The 18,322-nt window shown below is 39.8% G+C and overlaps 1 protein-coding gene across 1 annotated transcript; it reads right to left on the reverse strand.

Annotated features, from left to right (window-relative positions):
• Positions 1-200: 200 nt before the first annotated feature.
• LOC124159728 (uncharacterized protein K02A2.6-like) lies at positions 201-4,394 on the reverse strand. The gene has a single exon (XM_046535638.1). It carries the CDS (start codon positions 4,392-4,394, stop codon positions 201-203), a length of 4,194 nt encoding a protein of 1,397 aa, XP_046391594.1.
• Positions 4,395-18,322: the final 13,928 nt, after the last annotated feature.

Below are 18,322 nucleotides of genomic sequence, written 5' to 3' on the forward strand. Positions count from 1 at the left end.
ATGGCCGGTAAATAATAAAGATATCTCTCGCATCGATCACCATTTGATACTACTCGAATTTATTAGCAGAGATCAACAGCAACAACAATACTCATCTCTATGTAAATATAGGTATTGAATCATCCATAAACATAAACATTAATATAAACATTATTATACACATTTAATATAAACATTTAATCACATTAGTTCTCCCCCACTTATTTGAAGACAACATAGTCTTTAAGATAGGTCGGCTTTTGCCGGTTCCTGGGAAGGTGCGGTAGGAGGCTACTGGCCGAAGGAGACGGGGTTGGTCGAACGACTTGCGGAGGAGAAGGTGCCAGCGGCGATTGGTGGGTTGGCGGCAATTGATAATCAGGAGGCACCCCTGCAGCTCCTGCTGAGGATGGCACACCCATTGTGTGTTGTGGAAACAAAGGCGAGAATGTGACTTGTTTCTTCGGAACCAAGGTGGCTATCAGCTGATTGATGTGACGTTTTATGATTCGACCGTTATCCAACTTTACGATGTAATGGCAATTGCCGAGCTTCTTTAATACGATGCCAAACTGCCAACTGTGATGAATTCCTGCATAAATCTTCACCTGTACTCTCTCCCCCAACTGGAGACTGCGAATTCGTGAGTTAGTATGTTTTGTTGGGACAAAAGCTTTGCAGTTGGGAAGCAGGGCATCGAGACGAGTGCGGATCCTCCTCTTTAAGTACAGCTCTGCAGGAGTCCGACCTGAGGCCAAAGGTGTTGCCCTATAGCGGAACATAATGTCCCGTAACTTGGTGGTTAGTGGAGTAGGATCATCAGCAGCAGCTTTAAGTCTCCTCTTCAATGTCTGGATGCTGCGTTCCGCAAGTCCATTTGTGGCTGGGTGATTAGGTGCGCTGAACTTCTGGAATATTCCACGCTCTTTGCAGTATTTTAGGAACTCTTCGCTCCTGAAGATGCTTGCATTGTCCGACACCATTACGGAAGGGTAGCCATGTACTGAAAAGATGCCTTCCAGCGTAGCGATTGTTTTGGCAGAGGATGGAGCGTCATGGATCATGCGGACTTCTGCCCACTTCGACCTTGCATCCACACACATTAGGAAAAATTGGCTATCAAATGGCCCTGCAAAATCGATATGCACCCTCTCCCAATTCTCATCAGGCTGATTCCAGGGATGAATAGGTGCTTTTGGCGGACTGTGACGGACCTTAGCACAGGACTCGCAACTCTTCACAAGACGTTCTATATCTTTGTCTAAAACTTCCCAGTACACGTATCTCCTGGCAAGTTGCTTCATCTTCGTTACTCCCAAATGCGACATATGAAGCTCTTTAAGAATTTCTGCTTGGACAGACTTCGGAATTACTGCACGATCAGAGCGGAACAACATGTCACCAGAGACAGTGTACGGGCTATCCTTGCGGCTGGTCTTGAGCTCCTGTAGAAGCGCTTGCAACTCTGGATCCTTGGCGGTTTCCTCAGCAACAATATCTGCAGTGATTGATGCGCTGGAGATTTGTAGCAGGGTTTCAGCATGCAAAGCGTTGATTTCTTGATCGATAGAGATTTCTAGAGAAGGACTAGATGTAGAGGCTGGGGCGCGAGATAAACAGTCAACATTCTCATTCTCTCTCCCCTTCTTGCATCGAACTGTGTAATCAAGACCACTGAGAAAAGATGCATACCTCAGTAAACGCGAAGAGGTCATCTGTGGTAGTGGACGATCTGGGTGAAAAATCCTTGAGAGTGGCTCATTATCTGTGACGAGAACGAAACGCTTTCCGAAAATGTAGTTGAAGAAGTGCGTTGTTGCATATATAATGGCCAAGGCCTCTCTGTCAAGCTGACTATAATTAGACTCAGCCTGCGTCAGAGCTCGTGAGGCATAAGCAATTGGGCGCTCATGACCATCAATATCATGGCTAAGTACTGCAGCTATCCCAGTTGGTGAGGCATCAGTTGTGAGTATGACTTGCTTAGATGGATCGAATGGAATGAGTAGTCTATCCGAGCACAACTCTGATTTGAGATTTACGAAGGCAGCTTCTTCAGCAGCAGACCAAACGAAGCGTTCACCCGTTCTTAGCAAGCGGCGTAGTGGATAGGACTTTGAAGAGAAGTCTGGAATAAACCTGGAATAATATGTTACTAAGCCCAGGAATCTCCTCAACTCACCTAAATCCTTTGGTCGTGGCATTTGAGAAACTGCTTGAATTTTAACTGGGCACTTTTGAATCTGATTATGCGACACTACATGACCAAGATAACTGATGCTTTCCTTGAAGAATGAACATTTGGCACGATTGAGATGAAGATCATTCTCTCTGAGGCGTTCCAAACATGCAGTAAGATTTCTGGTACATTCTTCAAGATCTGAACCATGACAGATAATGTCATCGAAGTATGCCTCCACCTTTGGTAAGCCATTCAACAATTGACCTAGAATGCGATTGAATTCCGCTGGAGCAGTCTTAATCCCGAAGCTGAGGCGATTCATTCGGAACGTGCCTTTGTGTGTTGAAATCGTTTGAATCTTGCTCCCTTCTTCATCGACCCGTAAATGCAGGTAAGCCTTGTACAAGTCCAATTTGCAAAAATACTTGGAACCTCTGAGGCTGTGGAGAACCTCGTCTATTCTGCGGATGGGGTAATTTGATGCAACGAGTCTAGAATTCACCCCACATTTGTAGTCTACGCATAGCCTCACTCCTCCATCGGGCTTAGGTATTACCACGAGTGGCGATCCCCAGTCACTTGATACAATGGGAGTGATGACACCTTGTTTTTCCAATGTGGATAACTCTCTTTCAACTCTCTCTCTCAATGCAAAAGGAACATCTCGTTCACGGTTAAAAATGGGTGTCACGCCTTCTCTAAGTTGAAGATGTACTTCGACGTTTGGAACACACCCGATTCTTTCTTCAAAAATTTGTTCATATTTCTTGAAGATGTCTTCTAGTGAGGTAACTACTTTCACATTGACAGTGCGAAGACCTGATTCATGGTTATCTATTTCTTTTAGACTAATTCCGAGTCCACGAATCCACATTCGTCCGAGTAGAGCATCATGCCCTGCTGGTACTATAAATAGATCGGCGTCCATTGACTTCCTATTATAGGTAACCGAGACAGTAACTTTGCCTTTGGGTTTGATAACGTGGTCTGAGTATGAGCGGAAAGAAATTGATGTCGGTTGAAGCGGTATGCTAAGTCCAAGTTTGTTGAAATCGGGTTCTGAGATTAAAGAGAAACGCGCACCTGAATCCACTTCGAACGACTGCGGCTTGTTATTTAGAGTGACTGTTACGATGTATTTATCGGTGTCTGGTCCAACTTCATACAAATCCTCAGTGTCTTCGATGCGAGTGATGCCATAATCATTGTTTGAATGACGATCTTCTTCCTGTTCTTGAGACCGCTGAGACGACAGGGTGTTGGTCTTCGATTTACGGAGCAGGGTGGTGATGCAGACTTTGGAAATTTGACCGATTTTCCCACAGGAAATGCACTTTAGAGATTCGCGCATTGTTCTGCAATCTCGCGATTTATGGTTTGTGCGACCACATTTGAGGCAAATACCATCGAGACCTAATGACCGATAATTAATATGCCCTCTAGAATTGCGGGAATGGGAAAAATGACGCGGATGAGAGTTGGACTGACGGCGATTATCTTGAGATTCGGAACTCCGGTGACTGCGACGTTTTCCTTCTTGACGACGATAAATCTTATTTGTATCTGCGGCTTGATCCGATGTCTTCTCAGGCGATTTACTCAACTGTCCCGATTCGAAGCGAGATGCTTCTAGTGCTGTGGCTTTCGTCAGGATTCCGTCGAAATCCTTGAGATTTGTCTCTTGCAGTATCGCTTCTCGTATCCAGCTATCCTTCAGGCCTCTGATAAACTGAGCACGGCGGAATATATCAGCTATTGAGAACTTCTTTTTGCACGTGGTAGTAGGACAAGTAGCGTAGAAATCACAGTCTTTAAGCTTTCCCTTCAGCGATGCGACGAAATCCGAAAATGATTGATGCGGCTGTTGAATAATGCTGAGAAAATAATGCTGTGAGACGACCGTTGAGACTGATGGTGACAGCATTTTCTCGAAATGAGCCTTCAAGGTTTCGAAATCGATTTCTTTAATAGGATCATCTGGTCCCAGAAATGCAGCAAGATTATTGTAGTGATCTTTTCCGATCGATGAACGCAGGAGTTGAGCCTTTTTTATATCATCGCTGACGTTCTTGAGATCGCAGTAATTATTGAAGCGTTCCATATACGAAGAAAACTTTTCAGTTTTTGCGTCGTAGGCTTCAAATGGAATTATCTGCGGAGCTGGTGCGGTTTGCTGATTTTTGATGACGGAAGTCAGAGCAGAAAGTAAATCTTTGAGCTGTTTTGAGTCCATTATATCCGGGTTAAATTTACGTAAATAAGCGTCGACAAGGTTTTTTCTGGTCTTTGAACTTCACAATCTTTCTTTTTTAATCCTCGTCGCCAACTTGTTGTGACTGATGGCCGGTAAATAATAAAGATATCTCTCGCATCGATCACCATTTGATACTACTCGAATTTATTAGCAGAGATCAACAACAACAACAATACTCATCTCTATGTAAATATAGGTATTGAATCATCCATAAACATAAACATTAATATAAACATTATTATACACATTTAATATAAACATTTAATCACATTAGAAATGCAGCATTCTAAATGCTATAAATAAGTATCAGAGTTAAAACACGAAAAAATTACGCATTCGAGTAATATGTAACTCGTACGAATTCAAGGCGCCACAGTTTATAGATTAGATACTGATAGATTCAGAATTTTAGTTTACAGATAGATTCGGAATTGGAAGATAATGCAGCCAAATATCTAAAAATGAAGCGTAGCACTTCTTAAACTAGTACTAGTACTCATGAATGAAATAACTAAAAGCGTAACTCAACTTTAACCTACTAATGAAGGAAATGGAAAAAAAATGTAGAGGCTTGTGATATCAACCATCGCAGGAGAAGGTACCTGTTTCTTCTCACATACTGAAGTCTCTCCTTGGGAAAGAGGGGATATGAAAATCTCGAACAGGGCCTCGCCACGTAAAGCTCCACATAATGAGATATGATGGTCTGATAAGTGGAATCGTGGCAAGACGAGTGAGAGAGACGAGAATCACAGGAATGCCTTGGATGAGATACTTGGGAAATGAAGGCTATAAAACCGGCCTCGGTGGCGGCGGGGTAACGTTCTCGACTGCCAAACAAGAGGTCGCGGGTTCGAGTCCCGCCTGGGTAGGTTTCCCCGGTCCAGGGCATAGTTGTTTGTGTACGTTTACATGTTAAATTTGTTGAACACCCCGGTGTAAAATGGCCAATATGAGCTGTATCCGGTGGTTTGAGAATAAAAAATATAAAAAAAACAGAAGAACTGATTCGTTGCTCAGACTAAAAATCCCAGGTCATTAAAGAAAATGAGAAGATAGAAGAAAAAGATGATTGACGACGAAAAGTAAAGCTCCTTCATTCTTCGGCCATTCTCACGTAATTTTAAGCAAAATAAACGTGGAAGTTGCCGATCACTTCTCTTGAGTTCGTGAAGTCATTAGTTTCGGCTGAGTAACTTGTTCAGCGGGAACCGCTTACTGAGGGAAGGTAACGCTCACATGAGTGCTAACGACATTGAACCAAGTAAGAGTGATACATGAGACCGAGGAGTGGCTAAAACGCTGCGACACGCCCGAAACGGATGCGTGACGTCATCAACTTATTTGCGAAAGAGTGAAAACCGTCGATTTTTCGCCGCAAACAGCTCAAAAAGTACTTAAGGGAACGACTAACGGCAAAATACAGGTCTCCTTATTTTTCAATCTCTATCATAGCCAGTAAAAAATGGTGGCGTCATCAACTTAACTGCAAAAGTTTTAAAGCCGTGGATTTTTATCCGCGAATAGTTCGAGACGTACGCACGGGAACGCCTGACGTAAAAATGCAGATATCTTCATTTTTCAGCCTTTGTCATAATCAAAGTTAAGCAAAAAAAATGCTGAAATAACTTATTGCGTTAGCGCAAAAAGAGCAGTGCTGAGATATGCTCCAAGCCAATCCTAGTTATCATGACTTATGGCGATGACGAGGATATTATATAGACTTCTTAATTCCTTATGACCTAGACAAAATTTTAATAAGATAACAAGAAAACCAGCCACATATCTGTCGGAAAGAGAGAAACAAAATACAATTAACTCCACGTTTTTAATCATTTACTGGACTAAAAGTTTATCTAGCATGACGAATGTAGATTATAAACCACCAGCACATGTAAAAATCAGCCATAACTTTCTCATTACTGCAGTGGTTCTCATTGAATACATGAGGACTGGAAAAAGTCAGTTTATCAACCGCACTTTCACCATGTGATAAAAAAGTCCCTATTTTTAGCTGTCTAGGTATAGGCGTAAGAATAGGGTGGTTAGTAAAAGTTCTTGTAGACCGGAGACGAGACGAGGTGTTTTCGAAACTGCTGGAGTAAAACTGATGCATAAAACCTTAAGCTTTACGACTCAGCTCCGTCAAAAGCTTTTTCGAAAAGTCTTGCTGCCTACCTACGTATAGTTCAAAAAGAAAACTCTAACGTCTTAGGTGCTTTCAACTTTAAACGTAGCTTAAAAGTTTCCATTGCTTTCCTACTGTGTCTCGCAAAAAATACAGTAGGAACTGAATGAAAAGACTTACATAAACATTGAATAATCATTAAGACGTCATTCAATAACAATCTTAATACTTTATTACAAGGAATGCACAGCTCAGCTATCCACCAATCTCCTTTTTAAAAAATCATTGCCCAATGAAAATATCAAAGCAATGAAAATAATACACTATGAAAATAATCACTACTCTTCCGATGTGAGTTTTTATAAAATATGTAATGGAACTGATGTAGAATAACGTAATATTTTATGATCTTTTTGTGTGCATGTGGGAATCCTCTTGTTTGATTTCCTCTTGCCAAACACCGTGCAGGCTTGCCGTATTAAGTATAACATGTTGGGAAAACAATAAATGTAAATTTATACGAAGTGATACACGGATATACGGATTTTATACAAAGGATAACTATTTCTGGTAGCGTGAGATAGGTAAGCATGATATTTGAGATTACTATTTCAACCGTTTAGTTGTATTTCGATTCCTTCATGCCGAAACGCTGACTCAAAGGCGCCCGCCTCACACCCCCACCCCCGCCTTCCTAGAAAAGTTTTATTTACGCGCACAATGCTTTTTGATTCCTAGTCCTTGAGTAAAAATAGTGAAACCAAAGGAGGGAATACGTAAATGTCCTCTCTATCAAAGTCAATGCAAAAGGCAAAAAATAGGAAGAAGAAGAAAAACAGAAGTTATTTCTAGTAGCCTAAGTACTACTTTATCACTCGTTCCTACTGCCACTACGCTCTCCTTAAAGGAATCAAAGAAATCCCAAGGACTGCAATGAATCCGTAATGCTCAAGAGTAACCCTACCATCTCGTTTCCTTCGTAAAATGCAACGGATTTTCTATCCCATAATACATGCGCCTTAAACTTGAGTCGAGTCGCAAAAACCACCGTCGTAAATCCCTGAGGAAAGAGACAAAGAAATGGAAATTTTGGCTAAGAGACAACCGAGTCTTAACAGCAATGAATCATCCACCACACACTCGAACTCACTCAACGGAAAACGTACCGTTGTGCTATCGGCAACGATGCATGCCATAGGAAAAGCATTCGGCAAGGAGATAATGCATTTTAGAGAGAGTTCCAAAGAAAGGATACGACATGGTTCCAGCCATTGAGAAGAGCAGAGGTACCTAAATGAAAAAATATGGATAAAGACTAACGAAAACGTCGTTCTTTACCACGAGAATGAGTCACGGGAGAAGGCAGATGAACAAATGAATGGTGGAAAAAATATAAAATTCGAAAAAAAATAATTTACGACTTTGGAGCTCTATTTCACGTGGAATTTTGCCCAAAATATGAAAAAATTAACCATTGTCGAGCTGGGTGAAGATCGCTGACGTAGAATAGGATTTGACGTGAGCATCCGCGAGGGGGAATTAATGGGACGACAGTAAAATTTAACGAGCAGTCAACCAAGGGTGGGAGGGAGGGAGGTCGCATCATTCGGAACGAATGTCCAACGGCTACTCACATGCAAAACAAACTCGTTTTCCGCCCGATAAACAAAGCTCGCGATGCCGGCTGGAACCGGCAGGGCTAATATTGCTGGTTTTTCGTGCACAGAATTCCACAGAGGCACCTTTGTTCTCGCGCTCTTCGAAATGAGAAAGCATCCGAAAATCACCATCGAATACCATTTTAAGCCAGGCGCCTGTGGGAAATGCATGATAAAATATTCCGACTTACCTACTAATTATAGATAAGATGCATACAAGATTTTGAACCCAATTAATAGCAAAATACCCCACGTTTTTCAGATAATGTGTGGTTAAAATTCACATTCCAACTTTCCTTCCGTAAATTATTAATTAGGAAATGGATCAAACAAATTACTGAGTATATTTGCTGTAATAAATTTGCTTTGATTTATACAATATTGCCAGTATTTATAATAAATTAAAAACATGACCCTTCTGAAGTACCCACAGCTATTCTAAGGGACTAATAAGCCAATTAAATTCAATTAATGTCCTGAAAAATTCTCTGCCTAAGAAAAGCTGTCATCACTACCAATGCACTAGGAGAAAATTGATTCCATACCTGACGCATCTCAACACATTACCTTACAAAAGTGACTGGGCTCGTTCACTATATTTTATAAGAAGGCAATATAGGAAAAGGTTGAAAAATAAGCAGACCCCTACTTTTCCGTTTCTTGGTCCTTCGCCTGGTTCTCGAGCTGCTTGCGGCAAAAAAAGCATGGCCTAAATCCTTTTGCAGATAATTTGATGACGCCATTATTACCTGAAGTCGCCAACTTACTCACCGCTTGTCCAATACTCCTCTACGTCGCACAACCGCTTAACGTGATTCGTTATTTTTAGCACCATTATGACCTATCTCCTTTCTCAATAAGGCGTTATCCCAGAAAGAATGAACGAATCGGAACTTAAATAACGTCATCAACTCAATGAGAGTTAATGGTAACTTTAGTGTGCTCTTATGTTTTACCCATAAGAGGACAACTGAATGATATTAGATCAGATAAATTTCTTTTTCTCTTTTTAACTCTCCCTTCCATCTACCGTTTCATTTAAATAAATTGTGATTTTAGTTCTAAGTTAACGGCTCCATTTTAGATAAAAATGCGTGCCATACTCTAGAAATTCAATTCTACGAACACACTTTCCAGAATAGATTGTGTCGACGATTCTGAAAGAAAGGCTGAAAACATGCTAAGCTTTATTTATGTTGAGGGAAATGATTTCCAAATCTTCTCCCCGCAGTACACCCGTGTGGGACAAAGAGACGAAATCTGTAATTCTGCAATCCTGCGTATGCTAAGAAGACATAGGAAATCCTCCATTTCATAACCAAAAAGACCCTCCTACCTTCAAGAGCAACCATCAACGCTTTGTTTTAAAATGTCAATACTTATTGGGATCCGTTGCAGTTGATAAAGATGTGTACTAAAAAAACCCAAGTTTGGAAACGATATTCTTACGTCACAGAGAGGGAATGAATGTCATAAAAACGAATTAAAAATTGGATTCATTCATAAATTTGGTTCATATGAAAATGACATTGATGATAATTGCATTAGATTACATTTTCAGCCAGATATAATGTTTCAGTTTTAAGAAAGTGCCTTTTTAACAGGCACGGATGAGCTTTGATTGAGGCTTACTTTCGGCACCTATTATAACAGTATCTAAATGAACTGAGACTCACTGAGAGAGAGTTAAACTGAGATGGGCATAGACATTATTAAAACAAACAATGTGGATGAGTTATAAGTAATAGAAGGGGATCGGGTTGGTGTGGTGGCTTGATTGCTAGTTTCCCATCCGGCGGGCTCGAGTTCAAATCCCGAAGGTGGCAGGGAATTTTCAAAGACTGTCCGAACCCTGCTTGACTGTTGTGTGGAGTAAATTTCAAGCACTACACTCTATCCGTCGGATAAGCAGTGGTCTCCTTGATGCCTTTCGTAAATGGCAGGCTAATGCCGACGCCGGGTTTCTCTCCACCCTTCTGTCCATACTCTTCCCTCATGGCGCAAATGACCTCAACTGTCGGTCACATCCTCCAAATACCATACCATACGAGTAATAGAATAACTAACAGACTGAATCAATGGACAACAATTTATTCATCGACACGAAAACGTTCAAAATTATTCTTCCCATAGTCCAATTCCTTTCATTATGGTATAATTAATATGACAATATCAATGGCTATTAAAGATTAAACATGGCCATTTAAGCAGTAAAAGTGGCCCGAGGTAACTCCTCTGAAAATGACATGATAAAGAGATGCGACCTCCCTGATGCTTTTCACGGACTGTCTTGGGAATTGCTTATGAATTCTTGGTAGATATAAAGAAACACGAGTATAGTATTTTATGAGAAACTTAATACTCTAGTTTCGTACGTTCCTACATAAGGAAATAATAAAACATGAACAATTGAACCTCATTTAACCTCTTACCGAATGGGAATATTCCTTCCAGCGGAATAAAATGAAGTAATGCCTTGACGACATTTTTCTGAAACCATAAGCGTTGGAGGAAGAGGCAATTGGTTACCAAACAGTAAGGACACGTCAGAATCCGATACACAAGAGTCAAATAAAAGCGACACGATTATTAGCCCCGATGAAGTCTCCGGTATAGGAGAGGAAACGTTAGCCATTTTAAAATCACCACGAGAGTTACTCCAGAAACCATTAATATTTACGTACATAATAGAGTAAGAACAGCCATTGAAACATTAAAAAAATAATTTTTATAAGAACCTCATACGTTTCCCGCGATTGAATCCCAGCCTCGAAACACCTTTGACAGCCCTCTTCAGCGTAGAGAGGTTTTTCATGGGGAGGTTTAGAACCACTGTCTCTTACTAATAAAGTTGAATGACGTAATGTCAAATAAGCTCAGCTGTATGAAGCAATGAATAATGCAAACATATATACGAGAAAACAAACAACTTTGGAATCATAGTTTTCATTTCTATGACCGTGCGGTATGCTTGTGGCGGTCCTCTTGCATGCCGCATGTTGGTGATTGTTCACCCCCTTCCAAACACCCTAGAGGTGGCTTGCAAGGTATTATGTAGATTTAGATCATCATCTTGTGGTGTTCTGACCGTCGGCAGGTTCCCTGCGCCAATGCTGTCTCCATTCCCTCCTGTCCCCGGTCATCTCCTTGAAGTCTCCATATCTTCCAATGTTTATGTTGTCAATGAACTTCAGCCTTCTCCTTCCCCTTCTTCTGACCCCTTCCACCGTTCCCTCCAAAGCTACTTACAAAATTCCATTCCCTCTCATCAAATGCCCCAGCCAGCTTCCCTTCCTTTGATTTATTTTGTCCATCAACGTTCTTTTTTCATATATCCTATTTAACACTTGCTCATTCCTAACTCGATCCGTCCACCGTATTCTCTGCATCATCCTCCAAACCCACATCTCAAACGCTCCAATCCTGTCCTTAAATGGTTTAGATGGTTAGGTAAAATGATAATTTATCCCTGATATGAATGAAAACATGGTTTCCATTCTCTTTATAAATTCATGTTTTCAACTTAAAAGAGGTCGCGTGCAAAAATGGACCTTGTTTCTATCGCCAAACGGGCAAAAAACACAGACGCGGAAGGCCGCGCTGAAAGCACGTAATACGATGCAAAGGTAATAACTTCGTCAGGGGTGGTGGAAAAGTCCTCCCGAGGAAGGCAAAAGAAGAGCGCAGGGAATGGGGATGGGGTGAGATGCGTTTTGCTGAAAGTGACAGGAAGATGTCGTGAGGGAGACGAAATGGCGGAAGATTGAGTTGAGCCTGGCTTGCGGCTGAGATGGAGCTGGAGATGGAAGCAAGAAGGTTTTGAATCTATTTATATGAGTTCGCACGTGGGAGCATAGTGACACAAAGAAGGGAAGATAAAGAAAATGTAGACACAAAAGATACATCCCAAGAGGTTTGAAAAGTGTGAGAGGAAATGGAAAATTTAGAGAAGCCAAAAAACTAGATGAGACAACAATGACGAAAGATGCATGGAATTGGGGTTTGTGTGAGTGATGGAATGAGGAAACAAGTACAAACAAAAAAACTGAAAGGTAAGCATGGGCGGTTAAAGCGGTAAGCATAGTACGCGGCCGCATAGGGCGCCCAGCAAGAGGGGAAACCTAAGCGCTCAGTCCAAAATATCACATTCAATATCCAGACTGTGCCACGGATAGTCGAATACGGATCTATGAATTGCACAAATGACTTGGGGACCATTTAAAACGTATGGCTCGTCACGTTGGTTGCAATGATGGCCCTGAGTTTACCCTTAAGACCTTTGCTTTGTGTTTTAGCCTTAGAGGTTAATTAGTGGATAAGATGGGTATTTGGACAATACCAATGACTTAGACACCCTCTAAAATAAATAGATAGACACCTTTGCTGGTATGCTATTCTTTTTTTCCGTCCTATGTTCTTGACTGACGCCTTAATGGGTGAAAGGTTAAATTTTCGTAAATAAAACGTTAATTTCAGTTTCCTCGAGTCCGAAAACCTTAGAATTGACATATTGGTCAATGATATTCAGACTTTTTCAATCTCGATTATTTAACAGTGAAACCCCTAAACCGAAATTTTCCCATTGGGTACCTGATGATGCTAATGATTTTTATTTTCCGTTTTAACTTGATATTTATCTAACAGGTTACCGCATTGCGGATGACTTTATATCCTCTATCATCCAAACCCCGGTTTGGACCCACTTGTGAGGTTAAAAGCTCGAAGTTGTGAAATTTTATTTACACTCAACAAAACTTGTGACTTTTCCCCAATAAGAAGCCGATTTTCATCAATATTGGTAGGGGCAAAGGTTAAAATGTACCCAGAGAGAATACCTACCACTTCTCAGGATAATTTGGCCGGGGGGAGGGGCGGAATGTTGTTCGCTTAGAAGATCTCAGAAAGTTTAATGTAGCTTTCGTGGTTTGGTCGAATTCCTTTACCGGATGAATTTGTTTGGGAATTAGGTTAATTTACACATTTAATATTTGTTCACCTACTAAGATAAATCATCCACCATGAATCTAAATATTCCAACTGAGCTCAAAAATTCATTCTCACTTTAAACAATATAACCCTTACTAATTTTTTTGGAATTGGAAACCTTCTACTAGGTACATTTTGATGATAGAGGATATAAAGTCATCCGCAATGCGGTAACCTGTTAGATAAATATCAAGTTAAAACGGAAAACAAAAATCATTAGCATCATCAGCAAAAAATCATTCAAGGTGATTTTTCAACTGAAAAGCCCAAGTGTCCCAAAAATAATATTTTTTCGCGAGGTATCTGTAAAGTTTTTGGCAATGCATTTTCAACATTACATAAATACTTCTTTAATTGTTAGTTTTTAGCCGTATGATGTATTTAAATCATCCTTTGCAACGGCACAGGTGGTACAATTGCTGCAACCGAAGTAAGTAAATAAAAAAATAAACTATATGGACTAAATTCATACATGAGTGGGTGAAGCACTATCAGAACCTTTTTTTATTCATAGGGTAGTTTACTAATACGAAAACGCAACCCTTGCCGAGCACGAAATAAGTAGCGTAATGGGAGCTTACGAAGCGTAGCACTACATTATTTTCTTCAATCCAATTTTCTCAGACTCCGTTCTTTTTTGTCCCATTTTTGTCATAGTCGAAAGACTTATATATTTTGTTTTTATCACTCACTACCATATTTGCATGTCTCCTCAGCGTTTGTCGGATAAATCTCAGCAGCATACTTTTTCATTTTCCTCCCGCCGAGAGAAAAACTGCTTTTATTCCCCCTATTTTCGCAGACCTGATTGCGCTGTCTTTCTTCTCGTGCCCCCACGCTCATCTCCTACGTTCTTTCCTGCTAAAGTAAGCTGAGCTCTCAATTGCTATGATAAAAGGTTTCTTTCGAGGAAAAGATATTAATTTTTTTGTGGTTTCCTCACGGTCAAGGAAGTGATTAACATGGCGAGGTAATTGCGTGGATTCTTATTGCTCCGGTAAGATGTACACCTCCTCCTAAACGATGAAATCGGACAATATTTCACCTGATTCTAGAACGTAACGAAGAGCACGGTAGTCTTATTCCGGAATAAAATATAATTTAAGAATTTCTATGATTGCTGTAAAGAATACCACGAGTAAGAGGATTAAAAAAAAACATTATTCCAGAATAACGTATTTTGAATCCGAAAATTGTGTAACATAGTACTGTAGCCCAGTAACTGGTGGAAGGGGTGCCTCAAAAAAATCTACGCCATTTCATATAATGCATACACCGAGACTGACTGGGTTTGATTATATAAATTAAATTAAATAAATGACACCAACGGGGAAAACAGGAATTATTTTGAAAAAAGTGAATTTCTATTATTTAAACTCATGTTATCCTAAGCTTTGCTAATATACTTCTGCAACCCAAGAAAAATATCAATTTTGACCCCTACTGTCATTATATGAAGGAAAATGAGATGAATAGTTTTTATGCTAAGACCCCAAAACAATTGACGATCGAAAATTTGGATCCTGTTGTGAATCCAAGAGGTAAATCTCGCGCCAAAGGTAAATTTCAAGTAGTGGGCGGGGAGGCCATGGGATGAAATAGTTGCTCAATCTCTAGCAAATGATTACGAGCATGTCAAGCATTCAGTTGCTATAGCAAATTTGCCAAAGATATGATGACTTCTATGTGTACATTTTATTTTACAAGCCGCCTTAATAGGTGTATGAAGGAATTATGTCACTACCCTCTTATTTAATATGTTACCTTGATTTATACATGCTTCAAAAATTTAGATGGGCGTTGGTAGAGTCACTTGACTAAAGCATATCATGTATTTAATTCCTTTACGTTGAGGTTTTTATTTCTCTTGATTTTTGTATGCTGAACGTTGTTTCTGTGTCTTGGAGTAAACATCTTGAAGAAATATAATTGCAAATTTTCCAACATTTTGTTATATTTAAACATATTCATCAGAAATATATTTTTGTCATTATTATTCCCAAACCACCGAATACAGCTCATATTGGCCATTTTATATCGGGGTATTCAACAAATTTTATACTTAAACGTACACGTACAACCACGTCCTGGATAGGGAAAACCTACCGAGGCGGGACTCGAACCCGCGACCTCATGTTTGGCAGGCGAGGTCCTTACTCCGCCGCCAGCGAGGCAACCAAGGCACCGGCAATGAATATAAGTACAAAAATTTTATAAAAGTGTAATGACCTTTTATGCCTTCGCGTGACAAAATAGCACTCATATTAATTCATAGCTCTGATGAAGGTGTGTAAATATACCGAAACGCTACTTAAGGACCAAGAAGCATATTACTGTTCCAAAATGATGTTCTCTGTGTCGATCTGAAAGAGTCTATTCTTAATAGCTCATCGACATCTAAGCCTAGCACGTAGTCTCCGAGTTCCCAGCGGCTCCCAATCTGATTCGAGTGAAACCTGTTTGCTCGAAGAAGTTTATGACGAATTGCGCCGCTTTCCTTTATATTTAATTCCTATCACGGGTTGAATCTGTCTGCACCTTATCCCATATGCTTTCCGCGTATTCGAGGTGCGGCCTATCGAGTTCAGAGCAGCACTTGCCTTTCACTTTTCTGTCCGAGCCACTAACCACTTGTCAAATCCCGGCTTCGAAAGGGCTCTGCCATAAATATTTCATATATATGATCCACTCAATTGTTTCCAAGAGATAGCGGCCATGGTTAACTCGCATGAAGTTAACTATTTTATTTAAAAATTATCACACCAGGTCAGCGAAGCGGGATTATGAATTTCAATTGTCATTTCACGGGGTGAAAAGGAAAAGCACATTCTCATATATAATTATTATGCATATGTGACCTAATTATATTATGATTATAAATTTTATATTAGAGCTTAGATAGGAACTGAAACTTTAAGCTTTTATTTTTAACTACACATGTACGAGGTGTGTTAGAAAAGTAATGAGACTGATTTTGTACTAACTAAAGTTTTTATTTTTTCAAACAATATTGTTAACCCCTTCAAACTAGTTCCCTTAGACAGCTATATGCCGGCGGATTTGTTGTTCCCTCTCTTGGTAGCAGCGCTGGGAGTCTTGAAATAGCATGGCTTTTTACTGGTCGGTCACAGTCCTTCGAATGTTCTCCAGGGTTGCAAAATGATGTCCTATGAGGACATGTTTCAATTTCAGGAAAAAGTCACAAGGACTCAAATCAGGTGAATAGGGGGGTTTAGGAACAACAGCAGTGCATTAAGAGTTCAAAATTTACCAATGGAAATAGCCGTGTGACACGGGACATTGTCATGGTGAAGCATCCACTTGTCTGCAATGTCTGGTCTCACATGAATCAATCTTGGCAGAAATCTTTCGGATAAACAAATCGTCCGTCAAAATTTGATGCATGGTGAAAGTGTTTATATTTAAATGTTCACTCATCATTCTTAATACTAAACGACGATCTGAGCTCACAAGTGCCCTCACAATTTCAACGTTTTCATTAGTTTTGAAGTTGAAGGTCTTCCTTAGTGAGGGTCATCTTTAACGTGTTCTGGACCTTCCAAAAATGATTTGTGTCAGCGGGAAACTTGTGTTCTTGATAAGCTATGTTTCCCATAGGCCAATTTCAACTTTGCAAAGGTCACACTCACGGATTCACCAAGTTTAACTGAATACTTTATCGCACACCGTAGCTCTAAATTCCGATGCTCTATTTTTGTAAAACACAACAAAAACACAAATTCACTGATGGCGCGGTCAAAAATAATTTGTTTGCTGTATGAAGTTGAAACTCGCACTGAGGTAGTGGAAGAGATGAACATATTGGTCTATTACAGGCCGGAAGACACAGCATTACTAGTTCGCCCGCAGTATTGCCAGTCTCATTACTTTCCTCACACACCTCGTATTTTTTGGCATCAATAACCATTAAACTTACATAAAAATTACATTCTTTCATTATTCAAGCTTTCGCATCTGTTGTTTAGTCCCATGACGGCCACATTAGTTTTTTTCGAATCATTTCGATTTCAATGTGAACAGGCTCTCTTGATAGTACTCAACGTATTTGTGATATTCGGTCTACTCCTTAATTTTAAATTATCACGCAGTAAAATTATTTTATCTTTGTACTTTATTCCACTCAGTACGTGAGAATGTGACTATTGCATTGAGAATGATGGCTATTATGATCTACCCTGTTGCTACTATCCACATGCGCGTGTCATTATTCACATTTTACAATGCACGCGAGCCCTGGAATAAACGTATTCTGTTTCTCTCGAGCGTACCTCACATTTTCCTTGTAACTTCACCTTCTTCTCTGCTTTCACTCTTTATTCTTATCACAGAAATGAAACTTGGATTTCATTTCTCATGTTGCTATTAAAAGCGTTATTTCTAGCTTGTTCGTAAGACAGAAACAGAACAAAGCCAGCATAAATGCTTTCGGATTTCAAAAGAAATTTTCTTCAGAGTCTAAACAATTGAAAGTGACTGTAAACAGATGGTTTGTTTCGGTGAAAAGTTATACAAAAGACTATTATGAAGAACGTGGACACAGGTTGTATTTTTGGAACTTCATCCAACGTATCACCATTTACAGAACGCAGAAGCTGCAAAATTTGGAGTGAAGCAGAAAGAATTTCAGCAAAAGCAAAGTTCTAAGCTGCGAATCCATTTCTCGTTCAAGTATATTATTCCCTCAACATGAATGCCGCCTTTATTCATGTTTCACAGCTAGTGCATTTCTGTTTTACTCGAGATATCTGTATTCTTTATGAACCTACGTTTTGTTTTAGTCTTCCTCTGTTATAATAGTTTTAAAGCTCTTACATCAATGTTAAAAAAAGTTATTTCTGAGTTATACGTCTCTCTGATAATACCCATCATCATCATCATCATTTTCTTTTCATAGATTACATTTGACATTGATCGTTGATGACGATGAGCGATTGATGCCTGTGACTTATGTGATTAATAAATTAGGTAGACAGTTCATCAATCGTAATTACCAGGGGAAAGAATTTTTTCTGTATCGGTTAATTTGTTTCCTTCCCTTTACTTATTTTAACAAACCATTGTGTTGCTTTGCGAGCTAATAATTGAGTAATAGTACTATCTTTCCCATTATTCTG

Source organism: Ischnura elegans, chromosome 5, assembly GCF_921293095.1.
Source record: "Ischnura elegans chromosome 5, ioIscEleg1.1, whole genome shotgun sequence".
Lineage (NCBI taxonomy): Eukaryota > Metazoa > Arthropoda > Insecta > Odonata > Coenagrionidae > Ischnura > Ischnura elegans.